This window comes from Ranitomeya variabilis, chromosome 8, assembly GCF_051348905.1.
Source record: "Ranitomeya variabilis isolate aRanVar5 chromosome 8, aRanVar5.hap1, whole genome shotgun sequence".
Classification (NCBI taxonomy): domain Eukaryota; kingdom Metazoa; phylum Chordata; class Amphibia; order Anura; family Dendrobatidae; genus Ranitomeya; species Ranitomeya variabilis.
The window spans coordinates 14,642,210-14,664,981 of record NC_135239.1 but is presented as its reverse complement, the minus strand read 5'-3'; the positions used below and the strand labels follow the sequence as shown (position 1 = coordinate 14,664,981).

The 22,772-nt window shown below is 40.3% G+C and overlaps 1 protein-coding gene across 2 annotated transcripts in view; it reads right to left on the bottom strand.

The window, feature by feature from the left end:
- Positions 1-19,512, bottom strand: part of NEGR1 (neuronal growth regulator 1) — a 548,474-nt gene extending 528,962 nt beyond the window's left edge. The window contains exon 1 of one of the 2 annotated variants that reach the window (XM_077277581.1): positions 19,156-19,512. In XM_077277581.1, the coding sequence (XP_077133696.1) occupies positions 19,156-19,337 (182 nt within the window). In that variant the 5' untranslated portion in view covers positions 19,338-19,512. The remainder of the gene's footprint in view (positions 1-19,155) is intronic. The other variant, XM_077277582.1, reaches the window with a different exon arrangement.
- Between the last annotated feature and the right edge of the window lie 3,260 nt (positions 19,513-22,772).

Below are 22,772 nucleotides of genomic sequence, written 5' to 3'. Positions count from 1 at the left end.
GCGAGGCCTTTGCTTCTTTTGTTACTTAGAATAGAAGATCCAGTGTTTCAATAATCAAGACTCTCTCCATAGACCTGAATGCAGGAGGAGGATGGGAGAAGGTGGAATACAATGTTCCTATCCTCCGATACATTAATTGCATGCATTCTCTTATTACGTCATCACATTCCTGTGCACTTAAAAGCAAATTAACACATACATACCTTTTACATATCCCATTCTTCGCCTTTTACCTGCTTTTATGTATCATGTAAGTGGTGTTTATGTGCCCTATGTAATGTGCTTTAATCTAAGCCATAATACGAGCACGCACTTAATTATGACGGTCAATTAATACCTGTTGTAGCTTTTCTATGGACTTTGTACATGAAGCAGTATAATGCAAAGCAGGAAAAATAGAGTAAATTGGACTAATGGCATCTGTGAATGGTCTGACATGCAGCAATGCAATCAGAATAATGGCTCTGTAAAACATGTATACTGCTACATGATGCAAAATGTATCAAATCCTATTCCAAAAGATGGCCCACACTGAATAGATGATGTGTTGTATACAAATGTGCATTACGTGGGCACGTGCCCAGAACTATGGTGAGCTGTGCCAAAGGTTTGACAAATTGGGGTCTCCAGCCCATGGCCCCTCCATTACTTGCATGTATAGTTACATTTGATGGTGCAGCTCAGCCCAATTTGGCGCAGATCCATAGGGGAGACAATATGTCACCCCAGAAGACCTCTTTAACCCCTTTACCGCTGCAGCCCATTTTCATCTTTGCACTTTCTCTTTATCCTCCCTTTCTTCCAAAAACCATAACTATTTTTATTGTTTGATTGACATGACAGTAAGGTGACTTGTATCACAGCCGACATCTGCGCGATATGGCTCATTCTCGGCTGGACCCAACAGAAGACTTAATTTTACATCCCATGTTAGTAAAGGGCTAAAGGGTTAAAGGCAAGTGTCATCAGAAAATCACCTTAGGTCAAGAGAGGTTTTATGGTTATTGTGTTTATATTTTAATGTTATGGTCTTTTTATTCCCCATCTCATGGTCTGGACTCTGGATTAAAAAAAAAAAAAAAAGAGAAACAGAATAATTCTTGCAATTTTCGTTTTGACCATAGGACATGATTTCAGCCTCAATGTGACGCTGAGTCACTTGTCATCGACAAGTCATAAGTCAGGGGAGTCAAGGAGTATGAGGTCAAGAGCCAGGGGGATACATCATAAACAGAGGGAACAGACAGAGGAATAGTCAAGTAATGGTCCGAGGTCAGAATACCAGGAGGACAGCAGATCAGAGTAAAGGGACTAGGTAAACAGATGGTCAGAACAAGGTCCAAGGTCTGATAGCAATAGATCTACAAGAAAAGCATAAGACATAGACAAACAAACCACATCGATCTGAAGCTACAACTGACAGCTATCTAGGACTGCCTGACAAGTTAAGTAGCTGAGTAATCATTAGGAACAGAGAGCATCTGGCGAGAGCTCAGCACCTCCCAGTCTCAGAGTGGACGGCTGAGCTGTCAATCAAAGCACAGACGGCTCAGCACACCCCTGAAAGGAGACTGGATGACTGAGCTGTCAATCACTGCATTCAAGACACACTAAGGGGGTGTCACACAATGGGCAGCATGGTGGCTCAGTGGTTAGCACTGCAGCCTTGCAGCGCTGGAGTCCTGGGTTCAAATCCCACCAAGGACAACATCTGCAAGGAGTTTGTATGTTCTCTCTGTGTTTGTGTGGGTTTCCTCCGGGTTCTCCGGTTTCCTCCCACATTCCAAAGACATACTGATAGGGAATTTAGATTGTGAGCCCCATTGGGGACAGCGATGATAATGTGTAAAGTGCTACGGAATATGTGAGCGCTATATAAAAAAAATATATAAAAAATAAAAATTAAATAACGTCTGTGTCTCATTTCAGCCTCGTACAACTTGTCTAAATCCTCGAGCATGAGAGACAAAAGTTACACTTGGTGATATGTAAAATCTTTCCAATTCTCCAAAGGCTCCGAATTCCTCCAGTGTAAGCTAATGGCCGGGCTCATGACCTTTACAAACACTCAGTGCTTCCTGCAAATATTCCCCTGATACTCCGGCTCTGAAATGACTTAAGTGCTTAATTCCTGCGCAATAATATTTAATGAACGTTTAGAGGCTCTGCTGCCCGGAGACGGCGTCCGTGTTTATGTGTCTGCACTTAAATTACTTTAAATTTAGATATATTAGAAAATGAGTAAACATGACATCATCAACACATCATACTGCATCTCTTTACAAAGGGGCAGTATAATAGTAGTTATATTCTTGTACATAGGAGCAGTATTATAGTAGTTATATTCTTGTTCATAGGGAGCAGTATTATAGTAGTTATATTCTTGTACATAGGGGCAGTATTATAGTAGTTATATTCTTGTACATAGGGGCAGTATTATAGTAGTTATATTCTTGTACATAGGAGCAGTATTATAGTAGTTATATTCCTGTACATAGGAGCAGTATTATAGTAGTTATATTCTTGTTCATAGGGAGCAGTATTATAGTAGTTATATTCTTGTACATAGGAGCAGTATTATAGTAGTTATATTCTTGTACATAGGGGCAGTATTATAGTAGTTATATTCTTATACATAGGAGCAGTATTATAGTAGTTATATTCTTGTACATAGGAGCAGTATTATAGTAGTTATATTCTTGTACATAGGAGCAGTATTATAGTAGTTATATTCTTGTACATAGGGGCAGTATTATAGTAGTTATATTCTTGTACATAGGAGCAGTATTATAGTAGTTATATTCTTGTACATAGGAGCAGTATTATAGTAGTTATATTCTTGTACATAGGGGCAGTATTATAGTAGTTATATTCTTGTACATAGGGGGCAGTATTATAGTAGTTATATTCTTGTACATAGGAGCAGTATTATAGTAGTTATATTCCTGTACATAGGAGCAGTATTATAGTAGTTATATTCTTGTACATAGGAGCAGTATTATAGTAGCTATATTCTTGTACATAGGAGCAGTATTATAGTAGTTATATTCTTGTACATGGGGCACTATTATAGTAGTTATATTCTTGTACATAAGAGCAGTATTATAGCAGTTATATTCTTGTACATAGGAGCAGTATTATTGTAGTTATATTCTTATACATAGGAGCAGTATTATAGTAGTTATATTCTTGTACATAGGAGCAGTATTATAGTAGTTATATTCTTGTACATAGGAGCAGTATTATAGTAGTTATATTCTTGTACATAGGAGCAGTATTATAGTAGTTATATTCTTGTACATAGCGGCAGTATTATAGTAGTTATATTCTTGTACATAGGAGCAGTATTATAGTAGTTATATTCTTGTACATAGGAGCAGTATTATAGTAGTTATATTCTTGTACATAGGAGCAGTATTATAGTAGTTATATTCTTGTACATAGGAGCAGTATTATAGTAGTTATATTCTTGTACATAGGGGCAGTATTATAGTAGTTATATTCTTGTACATAGGAGCAGTATTATAGTAGTTATATTCTTGTACATAGGAGCAGTATTATAGTAGTTATATTCTTGTACATAGGAGCAGTATTATAGTAGTTATATTCTTGTACATAGGAGCAGTATTATAGTAGTTATATTCTTGTACATAGGAGCAGTATTATAGTAGTTATATTCTTGTACATAGGAGCAGTATTATAGTAGTTATATTCTTGTACATAGGAGCAGTATTATAGTAGTTATATTCTTGTACATAGGAGCAGTATTATAGTAGTTATATTCTTGTACATAGGGGCAGTATTATAGTAGTTATATTCTTGTACATAGGAGCACTATTATAGTAGTTATATTCTTGTACATAGGGGCAGTATTATAGTAGTTATATTCTTGTACATAGGAGCAATATTATAGTAGTTATATTCCTGTACATAGGAGCAGTATTATAGTAGTTATATTCTTGTACATAGGGGACAGTGTTATAGTAGTTATATTCTTGTACATAGGAGCAGTATTATAGTAGTTATATTCTTGTACATAGGAGCAGTATTATAGTAGTTATATTCTTGTACATAGGGGCAGTATTATAGTAGTTATATTCTTGTACATAGGAGCAGTATTATAGTAGTTATATTCTTGTACATAGGAGCAGTATTATAGTAGTTATATTCTTGTACATAGGAGCAGTATTATAGTAGTTATATTCTTGTACATAGGAGCAGTATTATAGTAGTTATATTCTTGTATATAGGGGCAGTATTATAGTAGTTATATTCTTATACATAGGAGCAGTATTATGGTAGTTATATTCTTGTACATAGGGGCAGTATTATAGTAGTTATATTCTTGTACATAGGGGCAGTATTATAGTAGTTATATTCTTGTACATAGGGGCAGTATTATAGTAGTTATATTCTTGTATATAGGAGCAGTATTATAGTAGTTATATTCTTGTACATAGGAGCAGTATTATAGTAGTTATATTCTTGTACATAGGAGCAGTATTATAGTAGTTATATTCTTGTACATAGGAGCAGTATTATAGTAGTTATATTCTTGTACATAGGAGCAGTATTATAGTAGTTATATTCTTGTACATAGGGGCAGTATTATAGTAGTTATATTCTTGTACATAGGAGCAGTATTATAGTAGTTATATTCTTGTACATAGGAGCAGTATTATAGTAGTTATATTCTTGTACATAGGAGCAGTATTATAGTAGTTATATTCTTGTACATAGGAGCAGTATTATAGTAGTTATATTCTTGTATATAGGGGCAGTATTATAGTAGTTATATTCTTATACATAGGAGCAGTATTATGGTAGTTATATTCTTGTACATAGGGGCAGTATTATAGTAGTTATATTCTTGTACATAGGGGCAGTATTATAGTAGTTATATTCTTGTACATAGGGGCAGTATTATAGTAGTTATATTCTTGTATATAGGAGCAGTATTATAGTAGTTATATTCTTGTACATAGGAGCAGTATTATAGTAGTTATATTCTTGTACATAGGAGCAGTATTATAGTAGTTATATTCTTGTACATAGGAGCAGTATTATAGTAGTTATATTCTTGTACATAGGAGCAGTATTATAGTAGTTATATTCTTGTACATAGGGGCAGTATTATAGTAGTTATATTCTTGTACATAGGAGCAGTATTATAGTAGTTATATTCTTGTACATAGGAGCAGTATTATAGTAGTTATATTCTTGTACATAGGAGCAGTATTATAGTAGTTATATTCTTGTACATAGGAGCAGTATTATAGTAGTTATATTCTTGTATATAGGGGCAGTATTATAGTAGTTATATTCTTATACATAGGAGCAGTATTATGGTAGTTATATTCTTGTACATAGGGGCAGTATTATAGTAGTTATATTCTTGTACATAGGGGCAGTATTATAGTAGTTATATTCTTGTACATAGGGGCAGTATTATAGTAGTTATATTCTTGTATATAGGAGCAGTATTATAGTAGTTATATTCTTGTACATAGGAGCAGTATTATAGTAGTTATATTCTTGTACATAGGAGCAGTATTATAGTAGTTATATTCCTGTACATAGGAGCAGTATTATAGTAGTTATATTCTTGTACATAGGGGCAGTATTATAGTAGTTATATTCTTGTACATAGGAGCAGTATTATAGTAGTTATATTCTTGTACATAGGAGCAGTATTATAGTAGTTATATTCTTGTACATAGGAGCAGTATTATAGTAGTTATATTCTTGTACATAGGAGCAGTATTATAGTAGTTATATTCTTGTACATAGGAGCAGTATTATAGTAGTTATATTCTTGTACATAGGAGCAGTATTATAGTAGTTATATTCTTGTACATAGGAGCAGTATTATAGTAGTTATATTCTTGTACATAGGAGCAGTATTATAGTAGTTATATTCTTGTACATAGGGGCAGTATTATAGTAGTTATATTCTTGTACATAGGAGCACTATTATAGTAGTTATATTCTTGTACATAGGGGCAGTATTATAGTAGTTATATTCTTGTACATAGGAGCAATATTATAGTAGTTATATTCCTGTACATAGGAGCAGTATTATAGTAGTTATATTCTTGTACATAGGGGACAGTGTTATAGTAGTTATATTCTTGTACATAGGAGCAGTATTATAGTAGTTATATTCTTGTACATAGGAGCAGTATTATAGTAGTTATATTCTTGTACATAGGGGCAGTATTATAGTAGTTATATTCTTGTACATAGGGGCAGTATTATAGTAGTTATATTCTTGTACATAGGAGCAGTATTATAGTAGTTATATTCTTGTACATAGGAGCAGTATTATAGTAGTTATATTCTTGTACATAGGAGCAGTATTATAGTAGTTATATTCTTGTATATAGGGGCAGTATTATAGTAGTTATATTCTTATACATAGGAGCAGTATTATGGTAGTTATATTCTTGTACATAGGGGCAGTATTATAGTAGTTATATTCTTGTACATAGGGGCAGTATTATAGTAGTTATATTCTTGTACATAGGGGCAGTATTATAGTAGTTATATTCTTGTATATAGGAGCAGTATTATAGTAGTTATATTCTTGTACATAGGAGCAGTATTATAGTAGTTATATTCTTGTACATAGGAGCAGTATTATAGTAGTTATATTCTTGTACATAGGGGCAGTATTATAGTAGGTATATTCTTTTACATAGGGGGCAGTATTATAGTAGTTATATTCTTGTACATAGGAGCAGTATTATAGTAGTTATATTCTTGTACATAGGAGCAGTATTATAGTAGTTATATTCTTGTACATAGAGGCAGTATTATAGTAGTTATATTCTTGTACATAGGAGCAGTATTATAGTAGTTATATTCTTGTACATAGGAGCAGTATGCTTTATATAAAAATGAATTTAAAATAGTTTTCATCATATATGATCTGAACTCGGCTTTCTTGATTTCATTCAATGTAAAAGTCCATGAGTTTCCTATTATTGTAGATTTCCTTATCGCCTTGGGAACACTGTACCGTATGTAGCATTTATTATTTGTGCTGCTTACATACTGTAGGTGAATGTGAGGCCACACAATTATATGTCTTCCTCTACACATGGCTGCCAATGCAGATGTGAGGAGCGTGAATCCAGTGGTCAGCATTTTTAGCTCATAACTCCTGTAACAAGATGACAGCTTATTAAATCCTCTCGAGACATAACTTCAAGAGTCAAGCAGTAAATTTGCTGTGAAATGACAGGCAGCCCTGTGGTATTAGTCTTAATATTGCTGATCCCAACTAATATCTACAAATACAAATATGGGCCAATCACCTGAAACCTCTTCTCAGTGGGGTGGAATCGCTTAGAGGGTTAAAAAAACAGTGGAATCGAAAGAAACATTGAATATACATCCCATTCCCAATGTGACATTTAGAATTACTGATAATTGTCTGTAGATCTGTGGAAAAGCTGGAGAATAAAGATGTTGAGGAAGGAAAGTTTCGACATCTTGAACATTTGATGTTTCCTGTTTCGAGGATACCATCAAGACAAACAAGTCAATAAAGTCTGAGAAGACCCAACTCCATGCAGAGAAGACCATTGTGCTCGGAAGAGTTGAAGGGAGAAGATAAAGCCAAAGGCCCATTACAAGGTGGAGGAAGAACCCGTGAATCTGACCACCTTCAGTCCCAAGCAGAAGATGGGATAATCTGGAGAGCCAGTACTTTTATGTGGTCTTTACCAGAACTGGAGACAGACGGACATCAATGTGGCCTAAGAAGTCAACTTTTGAAGAATTTCTTGCATCTTGGAACTGAATGTTGATTTTACATATAAAAAATGTTTTTTAATCGACTGCCAATTATTTTACTCCTTTCCATCAAAAACCTGCACGCTCAACCCAGTCAAGAGGAGATTTACCTTTTACGGGAACAATGGACCAGCCATTCTGGAATTCAGCATGTCCACTCCTTTTTTACCTTTTCCACCAACTGATACATTAGATCATTGGCTGATGACAAGAAAATCAGCATTTCTTTTCTCGTTATCTATCATATTTACAGCCAGCATAAAGGGGTCAACCAAAAGCAGGACACTTCTAGGTCCATGTCCACGGTTCGTTTATGATATTGCCCCTTTTTGAGTTGATATGCAAACAAAATGACATCATTTCTGGAAGAAAGCAGCCATGTGTCTCCAAGGGCTCGGGCACATGACCTTATTTTTGGTCCGAGTGCAATCCGACAAAACATTGGGTCGCACTTAGACCAATGTTATTGTATGGGACCATGAGCACATCCGATTTTTTCCTGGGACTGGCTCGATCCAAGGAAAAAGATTGCAGCATGCCCGAGTTAGATCTGTCTACAGCCATACCACCGCCAAGATCATTGCCAAGAAGGAGCAGAGGAGCTGCACGTGTTACCTTTTGTATTGGAAAGGATGAGATTTCCATCCACATTTTCATTTCTATGCACCATGTGGATGAGATTTCTTAAATATTCACGCATTATGGAACCCCACCAAACATAAGTAGGAAAAATCATATTATCATTATTTTTTATTCTCTTAGAATGGCTGGGGCTGTTATTCACTTTTGCGTTCTCCACATCTCTTCCCCCGATGGCGACGGCTCCTGATTGTGGTTACAGACGTATTGCTCCACCATGACTCAGCAGTACAGGTCACTAATTACCGTCAGTAAGTCAAGGAGCCGTGCTTCCCCCGATTCACAGTCTACCAGTCCCTATAGACTTGTGTTACAGCATATATGGACACTTGCAGAATAAACTCAGCTACATGATACTTCAGGTATAAGGATATCGAACCTCCAGGACCCCAATACTCTAGTATAACCTTACTGGCTGCCATGGAAGAGCCTCTGGATTCTACTGTCACGCACAGTGTGGGAAGACTAAGTGCAATACGAAGGGATGAGAGGAAGGGAGACCAACACTAGGGAAGGGGCGAGTGGGGACCCGTAGACAGATCTAAAGTCACCCTGTCTGCCCTAAACGTCCCTATATAGGTTCTGCACCTATCGCCGAGCAGGATACCTAATCCCCGCCAGACCATGGCAAGCCCAGCTTAGGGAAGGACGAGGTTAGCACTAGTCAATCCCCACTACAACTAAAGACAGCTGGGATAGACAAACAAGAGGAACACTTATCTTGAGTAGACTCAGAGAGGTAACACAGATGTCCTCCAGCAACTCCAAAGAGGAAGAAAGGCGACTGCTATAGCGCCAAGCCTCAACAGTGGGAAATGTGAATATCAACCATGATTCCCAGACACAAAGAGGAAGTCTATAAACACCCGGTCCAGGTGTGTCAGTCAGAGCTGCAGGGAGGTTGCCACTGGGTCCAAGAGTCAGAAGGACTAGGAAGGAGTCTGCCAAGCCAAACACAGAGACCGTCTGCAGCCAGATGCAGTGTGACTGTCTGCAGCCTCTCACACACCCGTGACAGCTACACTGTGTTGCTACAAAGCGAATTAGTGTCTATTCACACAATCACCATTGCGGGGAAGGAATGGATATAGTGGATCAGTTACAATCAGTCATACTATATTATCATCATCTAAGGTTTTGATGTTTTCTTACAGACTGCAGCATACTACGGTATTCCATCTAATATCATTATACAGCGCCTGAAAGTCAGCAGATGGCGTCCAAGTCTGGATATTCTGTGGGATATGTATCACTCCTCTTCACAAAAGTTAGAATAGGAATTTAAGCATAAACTTTTGTGACTTTTTTGCGCCGGTCTTGGAGCTCTTCTAAACAGTGGGTGGGCGACACACCACATTTACACAGAAAACTGGCGCAAATTGTATCAAAAATCAACACCTGCTGATACTGTAGCTGATAAGTTTCATTGTCTGGTGCATCGATTTTATTAAGAGGCGTGAACATCTCAATATATTTTGCCCCCTTACTCCTGCGTGGGTCAAGGCTGGCGGCATATCAAACGGCTGAATGAAGCCTCCATGAGACGGGGCGTTTGCTCCTGAAAGCAATGACATATGGCATATGGGGTGTGACAGGACACACTGGTTCTCCAGATGAATGCAGACAATAAACACCATCTTCTATATGGAATTGCCGCAGTGCGGCCCTATAGACGTCAATGGGAGCTCTATTACTTTGGAGGTTGTACAGAACACTAATATAGCAATGTGCATGGGGTCTTATGCTGGAGAATGAAATTACAATGTTGCAATTAGAAAATCGAGACAATATACAAGTGCTTCTCACTAAATTAGAATATCATCAAAAAGTGAAGTTATTTCAGTTCTTCAATACAAAAAGTTAAACTCCTATATTATATGGAGTCATTACACACAGAGTGATCTATTTCATGTGTTTATTTCTGTTAATGTTGATGATAATGGCTTACAGCCAATGAAAACTCAAAAGTCATTATCTCAGTAAATTAGAATTAACAAAAAACACCTGTAAAGGCTTCCTAAGCGTTTATAAAGGTCCCTTAGTCTGTTTCAGTAGCTCCACAATCATGGGGAAGACTGCTGACCTGACAGATGTCCAGAGGGCATCACTGACACACTCCACAAGGAGGGGAAGCCACAAAAGAGCATTGGTAAAGAAGCCGGCTGTTCACAGAGTGCTGTATCCAAGCATATTAATGGAAAGTGGCGTGGAAGGAAAGCGTGGTAGAAAAAGATGCACAAGCAGCCGGGATAACCGCAGCCTGGAAAGGATTGTTAAGAAAAGATCATTCAAAAATTTGGGGAGGAGATTCACAAGGAGCGGACTGCTGCTGGAGTCATTGCTTCACCACACACCGAGGTATCCAGGACATGGGCTACAAGTGTCACATTCCTTGTGTCAGCCACTCATGACCAATAGACAACGCCAGAAGTGTCTTACCTGGACCAAGTAGGAAAAGAACTGGACTGTTGTCAGTGGTCCAAGGTGTTGTTTTCAGAGGAAAGTAAATGTTGCATTTCATTTGGAAATCAAGGTCCCAGAGTCTGGAGGAAGAGTGGAGAGGCCACAATCCAAGCTGCTGGAGGTCTAGTGTGAAGTCTCCACAATCAGTGATGGTTTGGGGGGCCATGTCATCTGCTGGTGTAGGTCCACTGTGTTATCAAGACCAAAGTCAGCACAGCGGTCTACCAGGACATTGTAGAGCACTTCATGCTTCCCTCTGCCGACAAGCTTTTTGGAGATGGAAATGTCATTCTCCAGCAGGACTTGGCCCCTGTCCACACTGCCAAAAGTACCAATACCTGGTGTAAAAACAACAGTATCACTGGGCTTGGTTGGCAGCAAACTCGCCTGACCTTATCCCCATAGAGAATCTATGGAGTATTGTCAAGAGGAAGATGAGACACCAGACCCAACAATGCAGACGAGCTGAAGGCGGCTATCAAAGCAACCTGGGCTTCCATAACCCCTCAGCAGTGCCACAGGCTGATCGCCTCCATGCCACGCCGCATTGATGCAGTAATTGATGCAAAAGGAGCCCCGACCAAGTATTGAGTGCATTTACTGAACATACATTTCAGTAGGATGACATTTCAGATTTTAAAATCATTTTTCAAGCTGGTGTTATAAAGTATTCTAATTTACTGAGATAATGACTTTTGGGTTTTCATTGGCTGTAAGCCAGTAAGCCATAATCATCAACATTAACAGAAATAAAAACCTGAAATATATCACCGTGTGTAATGACTCTATATAATATGAGTTTCACCTTTTATATTGAAGAACTGAAATAAATTAACTTTTTGATGATATTCTAATTTTGTATGTAGCACTTGTATTTGCATTGTGGCAGAATGGTGTCTTATTCAGCACTCTCCTGTAATGCACACTAAGCTTTGCGCATCTATTTTGCAGACAAAGACTGTCTAGGAGGAGTTACTTGCATACACTTATTTCATGCACACGTCCATTTCTTGCATACGTCCATTTCTTGCATACGACCATTTCTTGCATACGTCCATTTCTTGCACACATCCATTTCTTGCACACATCCATTTCTTGCACACGTCCATTTCTTGCACACGTCCATTTCTTGCACACGTCCATTTCTTGCACACATCCATTTCTTGCACACGTCCATTTCTTGCACACATCCATTTCTTGCACACGTCCATTTCTTGCACACGTCCATTTCTTGCACACGTCCATTTCTTGCACACGTCCATTTCTTGCACACATCCATTTCTTGCACACATCCATTTCTTGCACACATCCATTTCTTGCACACGTCCATTTCTTGCATACGTCCATTTCTTGCATACGCCCATTTCTTGCATACGCCCATTTCTTGCATACGCCCATTTCTTGCACACATCCATTTCTTGCACACATCCATTTCTTGCACACATCCATTTCTTGCATACGTCCATTTCTTGCACACGTCCATTTCTTGCACACATCCATTTCTTGCACACATCCATTTCTTGCACACATCCATTTCTTGCACACGTCCATTTCTTGCACACGTCCATTTCTTGCACACGTCCATTTCTTGCACACGTCCATTTCTTGCACACGTCCATTTCTTGCACACATCCATTTCTTGCACACATCCATTTCTTGCACACATCCATTTCTTGCACACGTCCATTTCTTGCACACGTCAATTTCTTGCACACGTCCATTTCTTGCACACGTCCATTTCTTGCACACGTCCATTTCTTGCACACGTCCATTTCTTGCACACATCCATTTCTTGCACACGTCCATTTCTTGCACACGTCCATTTCTTGCACACGTCCATTTCTTGCACACGTCCATTTCTTGCACACATCCATTTCTTGCACACGTCCATTTCTTGCATATGTCCATTTCTTGCACACGTCCATTTCTTGCACACATCCATTTCTTGCACACATCCATTTCTCGCATACGTCCATTTCTTGCACACATCCATTTCTCGCATACGTCCATTTCTCGCATACGTCCATTTCTCGCATACGTCCATTTCTTGCATACATCCATGTCTTGGTAGCAGTCAGACCCTTCCTTATTAATCTGCTCCACCACGGCACTTCAGTCTGATATATATTATAGAAATCTCAGCAAACCGCATTGTGAAATCATAGATCTACGTCCTAGAGCAGCTGCAATAAATCTCCGTACAAGTAGATGTTTGTGTGAGGCCTCAATTTACAATTCAATCCACATCTGGGGGGAAAAAAAACATAATCCAAAAACTGCTGATTTCCACAGATCCAGGCCACAGGGAGCACAAACAGGTCTAAAGATGATGATAATGTGAAATAATTCAGCTCATCCATTGATTTAAAATGGGTCTTTATACACAGCAGTGCCAATCACTGGCATCATTAAAGGGAATTGCAGGCGAGTGTTCCGATAGGTCATCCATACACGTGGGAAGTCTGTGATCGGGCGCCGCCACCATTATCCTGCTGCTTCTACACAAATGAATGGAGAAAGCCACCACCCCAATCATTTGTAGCCTTAGTGCAGCAGATGGTGGAGGAATGCGGGTAAGTAATGTGCTATAAATGTCTGGGAATAACACTTGTAAGTAAAAGTCCAGCGGAAGAAATATTCAGCAAGAAAGTTAATGTTATAATCAGAAAATAACCTATTGTCTATGTCCGGCTTCAGTGTTACTTTTTTTTTTAATGGCAATGCTTTTTTCATGTTGTGATCTTTATATAAAGAAATAAAATAAAAATTGTTATCTTGCAATTTCCATGCTGGCCACTGGGGCCTTTTAGACTGCTACTTCCTTATCATCAGAGGCAGAATTACAATAAAAGATAACACCTCTATATACAGTAGATAACACAGGATCCACCATTCACAATAGGTGATGTCACAGCTCACCTCCTCCCCCTGTATAATGATTGATAATACCTCTATATATAGCTGATAACATACAATCCATCATTCACAATAGGTAGATAACACAAGATTGACCATTCACAATAGGTGATGTCACAGCTCTCCTCCTCCTGTACAATGACTGATAACACCTCTATATAGAGTTGATAACACAGGACCCACCATTCACAATAGGTGATATCACAGCTCACCTCCTCCTGCTGTACAATCACTGATAATACCTCTATATACAGTAGATAACACAGGATCCACCATTCACAATAGGTGATGACAAAGCTCACCTCCTCCTCCTGTATAATGACTGATAGCACCTCTATATACAGCTGATAACACATGATCCACCATTCACAATAGGTGATGTCACAGCTCACCTCCTCCCCCTGTACAATGACTGATAACACCTCTATATACAGTAGATAACACAAGATCGACCATTCACAATAGGTGATGTCACAGCTCTCCTCCTCCTGTACAATGACTGATAACACCTCTATATACAGTAGATAACACAGGATCCACCATTCACAATAGGTGATGTCACAGCTCACCTCCTCCTCCTCCTGTACAATGACTGATAACACCTCTATATACAGTAGATAACACAGGATCCACCATTCACAATAGGTGATGAAAAAGCTCACCTCCTCCTCCTGTATAATGACTGATAGCACCTCTATATACAGTAGATAACACAAGATCGACCATTCACAATAGGTGATGTCACAGCTCACCTCCTCCTCCTGTACAATGACTGATAACACCTCTATATACAGTAGATAACACATGATCCACCATTCACAATAGGTGATGTCACAGCTCACCTCCTCCTGCTGTACAATGACCGATAACACCTCTATATATAGTAGATAACACAGGATCCACCATTCACAATAGGTGATGTCACAGCTCACCTCCTCCACCTGTACAATGACTGATAACACCTCTATATACAGTAGATAACACATGATCCACCATTCACAGTTGGTGATGTCACAGCTCACCTCCTCCTCCTGTACAATGACTGATAGCACCTATATATACAGTAGATAACACAGGATCCACCATTCACAATAGGTGATGTCACAGCTCACCTCCTCCTGTACAATGACTGATAACACCTCTATATACAGTAGATAACACAGGATCCACCATTCACAATAGGTGATGTCACAGCTCACCTCCTCCCCCTGTATAATGATTGATAACACCTCTATATATAGCTGATAACTTACAATCCATCATTCACAATAGGTGATGTCACAGCTCACCTCCTCCTGTACAATGACCGATAACACCTCTATATACAGTAGATAACACAGGATCCACCATTCACAATAGGTGATGTCACAGCTCACCTCCCTTCATGATGACCTTTTCACATGCTCATTAGATGCTTCAATACAAGTGATATGGTCATAGTATTTTCACTGTGGCAAATGCACGTGTTGTTTCCTAAAACAAAGGAAGAATAAGACTAAAAACGCCCCAGTGGTCAGCATGAAAATTGCAAGGTTTATATTATTTAATATATACATGCAAAAAAAATGCCATTTTTAAAATAGATTTAACACAAAAAATTGATTTCCTCAATAAGTCACTTTCTGGTGACATCCTTCGAACAACTGTGTTCAGGGGTTGAGTCATCTAAAAAATAAATACATTTGAGAATGATGGCAGCCGGCAATCAGCTGATCACAGGGTCCTGGCTGATGTAACCTATGTCCTCCCAAAACAGGGACCCCCGTCTATGAGGACTATATGCACTTACCGGAAACAAGGTCACGCGATCCCTTAATGGGAAAACTGGAAGCGCTAGATGAGCGCACGATTACAAGAGTCAATGTCTGATCGCCAGTATAGAACGGACCCAATCAGACTCTACGTCACATGATTGGACTTTTCATTGTCTTTAAAATTCAATTTTAAAGGGGCTTGAAATAAATTGCTGTTTTTTTTTCCAGAAATAGCGCCACATCTACCCATGGTTGGTATCTGGTATTACAACTCAGCTTCACTGAAATTTATGGGAGTGTAATGCAATACCATACACAGCCTGTGGCCATGAACGGCGCTATTTTTGGGAGACAGCAGCCATGTTTTTCCAATCCTGAATTTAATACCTAGAAAATGCATTTCTCTACCTGGAAGATATCGGTTTCATAACTTTATGGTCTTTCCTTTTTTTTGCAGTTGGTTCTTACTAACATCCCCTTGCCAGGAAAGAAGCAAAAACATAGGGTCCATGAATCATGCATTAACTCAACCTGCCTGAAAATGTAACTGTGCCGCAGAGAAACTACCTGCTCGGGGTCACACTGTGTGATCATGGCAGGAGAGACCACTGCCACCACCACTGCTTCCCACAGACCCCCTAGCAGCTGGCAGGGCCGCCTCAGCCCTGTGGGGTCTCTTGCGCCTCACTGTCAGGCTGGCACTAATTTCAGGCTTGCATCTCATGGAGTGTGAAACATCATTGGTTTGTGGCCACTGTGAATGCAAATGTCTTGGTGCACTCAACAAGGTAGGGAGGAAAATTTAGAGCGATAACAGCTTTCTGGATCTGGATAGCGAATCTCTGTAGATAAAGTATCACAAGTGCAAATATTCACAATCAAATGTCAATGTAAATTCATTTTCAGGCCTCACACCTCAATCGGATGTATTCGCAACAGAAGTTCATTGTGCAAGTCATAGGGGAAGAATCCAGCCTGGAAGCATCAAATCGGGAAGCTGAGACTTGTCAGGGCAAGGAAGCTGCATGGTGATGAGAAGGGAATGGTAGAGCAATATACGCCAAAAAACAATGAAAAAAAAACAGAAAATAAGATTATGCAGATAGGACATAGATACATAGATAGATAGATAGATAATAGCTGAATGGATAGATAGATAGATGATAGCTGGATAGCTAGATAGATAGATAGATAGATAATAGATAGATAGATAACAGCTGGATAGATAATAGCTGAATGGATAGATAGATAGATAGATAGATAGATAGATAGATAGATAGATAGATAGATAGATAGATAATAGATGGATAGATAGATAATATATAGATAATAGATAGATAGATAGATAGATAGATAGATAGATAGATAGATAGATAGATAGATAGATAGATAGATAAAATATAAGAGATAGATAGATAATAGATAGGTGAAATATAATAGATAGATAATAGATAGATAATAGATGAAATATAATAGATAGATAATAGATAGATATAGATAATAGATAGATAGATAGATAGATAGATAGATAATAGATAGATAGAGCAAAGAGGACTGAGATTTAACACAAGTCTGTAAAGCGCTGCGGAATATGATAGTGCTATATAAGAAAAGCGTAATAAATATAATAACTAAGTATGGCTGCATTCTGGATGTTTCACAAATCCCTGACACTTTTCCATCCTCCCTTATCTGTCGCCTAGACATATTTTGCTCCTCCCGTTGCACTTTTCATGCTCACAGGGCTGAGTTTTAGCACTATCCCTATGCCAGCCATTAACGCTTTATGTGGCACACTACAAGAGCCTGAACATTCCCATCCTGCTTGCAAAAAGCTGCTTCGCCCAATAGGAATGGCCGTTAGGGATGAATATTTATCTTATAGGAAAACGCATAACAATAAGTGAAGGCTCCATGGCCAGGATTCCATGATGGAGGACAGACCTCACACCTATGGACCTCACAGCAAGCAGGACTTTACCTACATTCAGATCGCTTGTGGCAAAAAAAGGAGCAAGATCCAAGTGACTGTAGAGAAAAAACAATGGATGGAAGTCAATGGTGACCAGGAGTAAAATCAAAATATGCAGAGGAGGGAGGTTTTTTGGGGGTGTAGAGGTGAGATACAAAGTATCAATTGGTAATTGTGAACCTTAATGAAGGAAAGTTTGCAGGGAAGGGAAGCAATGGCTAATGCAGGAGCCAGAGAGCTCTGGAATAGATCCCCAGCACCATATGTGAAGAGCATTTATTAAGACAAGACAAGGTTTAGCTGATAATCTCCATTTACTAATGACTCGCAGAGTAGGGTGAGGGCTGTGTTTGCAGTGAAAATCCCAACATGTTTAAAGCCCAATGAGCAAATATTGAAATATGCAGCATTGTATGCACAGAGCTGGAATTCTGCAGAGTTGATGCAGACAGAAACATATTTACAAACACAAAGATACAAGTTACATTGTAACAAGTCACAGGAGGCGTCAAAACAATGTATCTTATACTGAACATGAATGGCTCCTGAAGTATTACTCATTGTGAGCAAACATTGGCACAGTCTATGAAGGGTCTGATATCAGCTGCATGATATCTACAGCACATGATCCATCATATATCCACTTCTCTGCTACAATGTATCTACAGACAGCAGACACAGTGCATAGAACCTGCACACTGCTGCCTTCTCCTGTACCTGAGATAATCACTATATAATCTCATCAGCAATGATAAATCCAGTAAGCTAATGATCATGGCATTACAGATTGTGGGCTCATTAAAGACTAAGAGGCAAATACCTGCTCAGTGTAAGGAGGCTTTAATACTATTAGCAGCCAGCAGTGTCTTATGTTGTGTTTGCACATTAGTCTTTGGGGATGGAGACAAAACAAAAAGTGCATGTATGACAATTCATATTCAATGAAGTAATGCAAATGCATCCAAACAAGTAGTGCATGGTGAGGGGAGGCTGGGGGTCTGTTCTCTAAGAAGTAACCACAACAGACTGGTGACATTTTGTATTAATGGAAGAGTCTGTAGCTGAGGCTGGTCTGCAACTAACACAAGCAGCATTATAACTGTATCATGACCCAGTCATGGGTGCAAACTGGCACAATGTGCAATTATCAGTATAGAAGACACATGCATTAATTGGGATAGGGGGTAAGGAGCCATTAACCCTTAACAACTGCACACTGCACCACTGCCAGTCCTTCCAGGCAGCAGTCTTGCCCCTGGCAGTGATGAAGAATGCCCCCCACCCCTTCAGATGAGTGCTAGTTACACAACTTCCAGCCTCTCGATCTCTTCCATACAGCTCCCCCTACCTCCATGCACAGACATCTCCAAAATCAAACAAACCTGAGGTATCCACTGTAGCTCAACACAAGCAAGAATTAGGGAAAAAAAAGTAGTTGTCACTGTGACTGTAGGAAGAAGCAGATCCTGAGCAGAAGAAGAACACAACCCCCAATCTCCACAAGGTTGTCACAGTGCAAAAAAAAAAAAGCAAATTCCAAAGAAGTAACAAGAACATAAGACAAGACAGCACAGAGGGGCATGATGCCAGGCGTGGGCACAGGGCTCCTACCTAAGCATGGCTGTCTCTCCTTGCTTGACGACCAGGTTGTCCACTGCTGGCCAGGAGTAGTCCATGCTCTGTCCAGCGGGCAAGCAGGAGGGCAGCAGACAGCACACACTGAGGATGACAGCGGCCAGCCACTGGTTTGAGCAGCAAGCAGCAGCACCCTGCACCAACATCATCATGTCCATCACTGCTGGGGCTGCCCCTGTCAGCCTGGGATCCCTGGCAGATCGCAGGAGGAGGAGGAGGAGGAGGAAGAGTGCAGGGAAGCGCTGCTGCTGGAGAATGAGCAAGGCAAGGCAGCTGCAGCAGCAGCACACGTCCCCCAGGCTCTCAGCCGGTTGCCATGCGGCCGTTTCCCTAGCAACCACAGCCGGGGAGTAGTGCTGGTGCTGGTGCTGCTGCTGCTACAGCAGAGAGACAGTGCAACACCCAGCAGCACCCTGACCAGACCCCCTCCTGTCACCCTGGCAGCAGGACAGTGAGGGCTGCAGGGGGTTAATTCCTGCACAGAAAACTTTTTATACTTGGCCTGATCAAGGGAAATGGTTAACAGAGAGAATCTCCTATGGGCACTGCCTTGCCATTGACAGAGCGACTAAAAGCCATGGTGCCAATCTGCGGCGACAAAACCATTCAAATTAGATGGGAAATCCCGAATGCTTATTATCAAAAAGTCATTGGCGTCACCAGTAGGTAAGAATAAAAGGGTCTTTCTCAAAGTCACTGATTTTATATATATATATTTTTTTTCAGGCAGCAAGTCGTTACAGATGAAGAAAAGAGAAAGAACGCCGCCCCCAGGACCCCCCCACTCACATGGAGACCCCTGGGACATCAGGATGGAGGCAGGAAAGAGTTAATCCAAAAAAAGAGGATTCAGACTAAAGGCGAGAAATCTGTAGAGATTGCAATCGTGCAAGTATTGAGCTGTGGGACTGTGGCGCCTGATATCGGTGTGGAATCTGGGTCAACAGCCCTTTATTACAGACTCCTATCATCCTATTATCGTGGATTATGAAGGGTTAAAGGGGTGTTCTAGTGAAAACAAGTGATGACTTTACCGATTGGTGGGGGTCCGACCACTGGTACCTTGATGGAGGGGCAGAACCGGACCCTTTTCTCCCCATTACCATGGAGTTCCAGTGCACATGTGCACCCGCTGCTCCATCCATTCTCTCCGGGGCTGCCAGCGCTCCTCTCGGCTTTTTCCGGCAGCCCCATAGAGAATAAGTGAAGCAACAATTGGACGTCCGACCTGCAGCTCCATTTTGTAACAGAGATCGGTGCAGTTCCCAGCGGGCGGACCCCCACGATCAGTAAGCTATCACTTATCTTGCAAATAGGTGATAATTTGTTGTCACTGGACATCCCCTTTAGGCCGGCGTCACACTGGCGAGTTTTACGGACGTAAGAGCGCAGAAACTACGTCCGTAAAACTCACATTACATACGGCACAATTATTCTCAATGGGGCTGCTCCTATTAGCCGTATATTACGGTTCAGTATTATACGGCTTTCTACGGCCGTACAAAATCGCAGCATGCTGCGTTTGTCAGCGTATTGTGCAAAAAAATCGCTAATGAAAGTCTATGGGGGCGAGAAAAATACGGATTCCACACGGACCTGCAGTGTGACTTGCGAGAAATACGCAGCGGTGTTAGTGAAAAGTCGGTAATTCAATTGCCGGCTTTTCATTTCTCCTGCACAAACCCGACAGGATATGAGACATGGTTTACATACAGTAAACCATCTCATATCCCCTTTTTTTTTGCATATTCCACACTACTAATGTTAGTAGTGTGTATGTGCAAAATTTCAGCGCTGTAGCTGCTGAAATAAAGGGTTAAATGGCGGAAAAAATTGGCGTGGGCTCCCGCGCAATTTTCTCCGCCAGAATGGTAAAGCCAGTGACTGAGGGCAGATATTAATAGCCAGGAGAGGGTCCATGGTTATTGCCCCCCCCCCGTGGCTAAAAACATCTGCCCCCAGCCACCCCAGAAAAGGCACATCTGGAAGATGCGCCTATTCTGGCACTTGGCCTCTCTCTTCCCACTCCCTGTAGCGGTGGGATATGGGGTAATGAAGGGTTAATGCCACCTTGCTATTGGAAGGTGACATTAAGCCAGATTAATAATGGAGAGGCGTCAATTATGTCACCTATCCATTATTAATCCAATTGTTTGAAAGGGTTAAAAAACACACACACACATGATTTAAAAGTATTTTAATGATATAAACACAGCGGTTGTTTTAATAATTTATTGTTCTCTCAATCCATCCGGAACACCCTCGCTTGGAAAAATAATAAACGCACAAGATACATACCTTCTGATGTCCGATCACGTCCCACGATGTAATCCATCTGAAGGGGTTAACTAATATTACAGGCAGGAGCCCTGCTAATGCAGCTGTGCTCGTGCTTGTAATTCCCCGGCGAATGAAGGAAATGTAGGTCATTGACCTACATTTCCTTCAGTCGCGGTGATGCGCCCCCTGGTGGATGTCCTCATATGACCTGGAGCGTGGGAAAAAGTTCCCGGGCTGCAGTTCATGAGAACATCCACCAGAGGGCGCATCACCGCAACTCAATGTAAGTACAGATCCTGCTTTCCTTTCAGCACCCGGGGATTACAGACACGAGCGAGTGGTTTATCGCAGCTCGTGCCTGTAATATTAGTTAACCCCTTCAGATGGATTACTTCGTGGGACGTGATCTGACATCAGAAGGTATGTATCTTGTGCGTTTATTATTTTTCCAAGCGAGGGTCTGCAAATGGATTGAGAGAGCAATAAATTATTAAAACAACCGCTGTGTTTATTTCATTAAAATACTTTTAAATCATGTGTGTGTGTTTTTTAACCCTTTCAAACAATTGGATTAATAATGGATAGGTGTCATAATTGACGCCTCTCCATTATTAATCTGGCTTAATGTCACCTTACAATAGCAAGGTGGCATTAACCCTTCATTACCCCATATCCCACCGCTACAGGGAGTGGGAAGAGAGTGGCCAAGTGCCAGAATAGGTGCATCTTCCAGATGTGCCTTTTCTGGGGTGGCTGGGGCCAGATGTTTTTAGCCACGGGGGGGCCAATAACCATGGACCCTCTCCTGGCTATTAATATCTGCCCTCAGTCACTGGCTTTACCATTCTGGCGGAAAAAATTGCGCGGGAGCCCACGCTAATTTTTTCCGCCATTTAACCCTTTATTTCAGCAGCTACAGCGCTGAAATTTTGCACATACACACTACTAACATTAGTAGTGTGGAATATGCAAAAAAAAAGGGGGATATGAGATGGTTTACTGTATGTAAACCATGTCTCATATCATGTCGGGTTTGTGAAGGAGAAATGAAAAGCCGGCAATTGAATTACCGGCTTTTCACAGATATCGCGCAGAATGAAATATAAATACAGAATATATATATATGTGTCTCAATGACATATATATATATATATATATATATATATATATATATACTGTATATATGTTTTCCCTAACATTTGAGCACATAAATCCATTAGATGTCGGTTTTGCAAGCCTGCGCGAAAATCTCGCAGTACGGATGCCATACGGATTACATACGGAGGATGCCATGCGCAAAATACGCTGACACA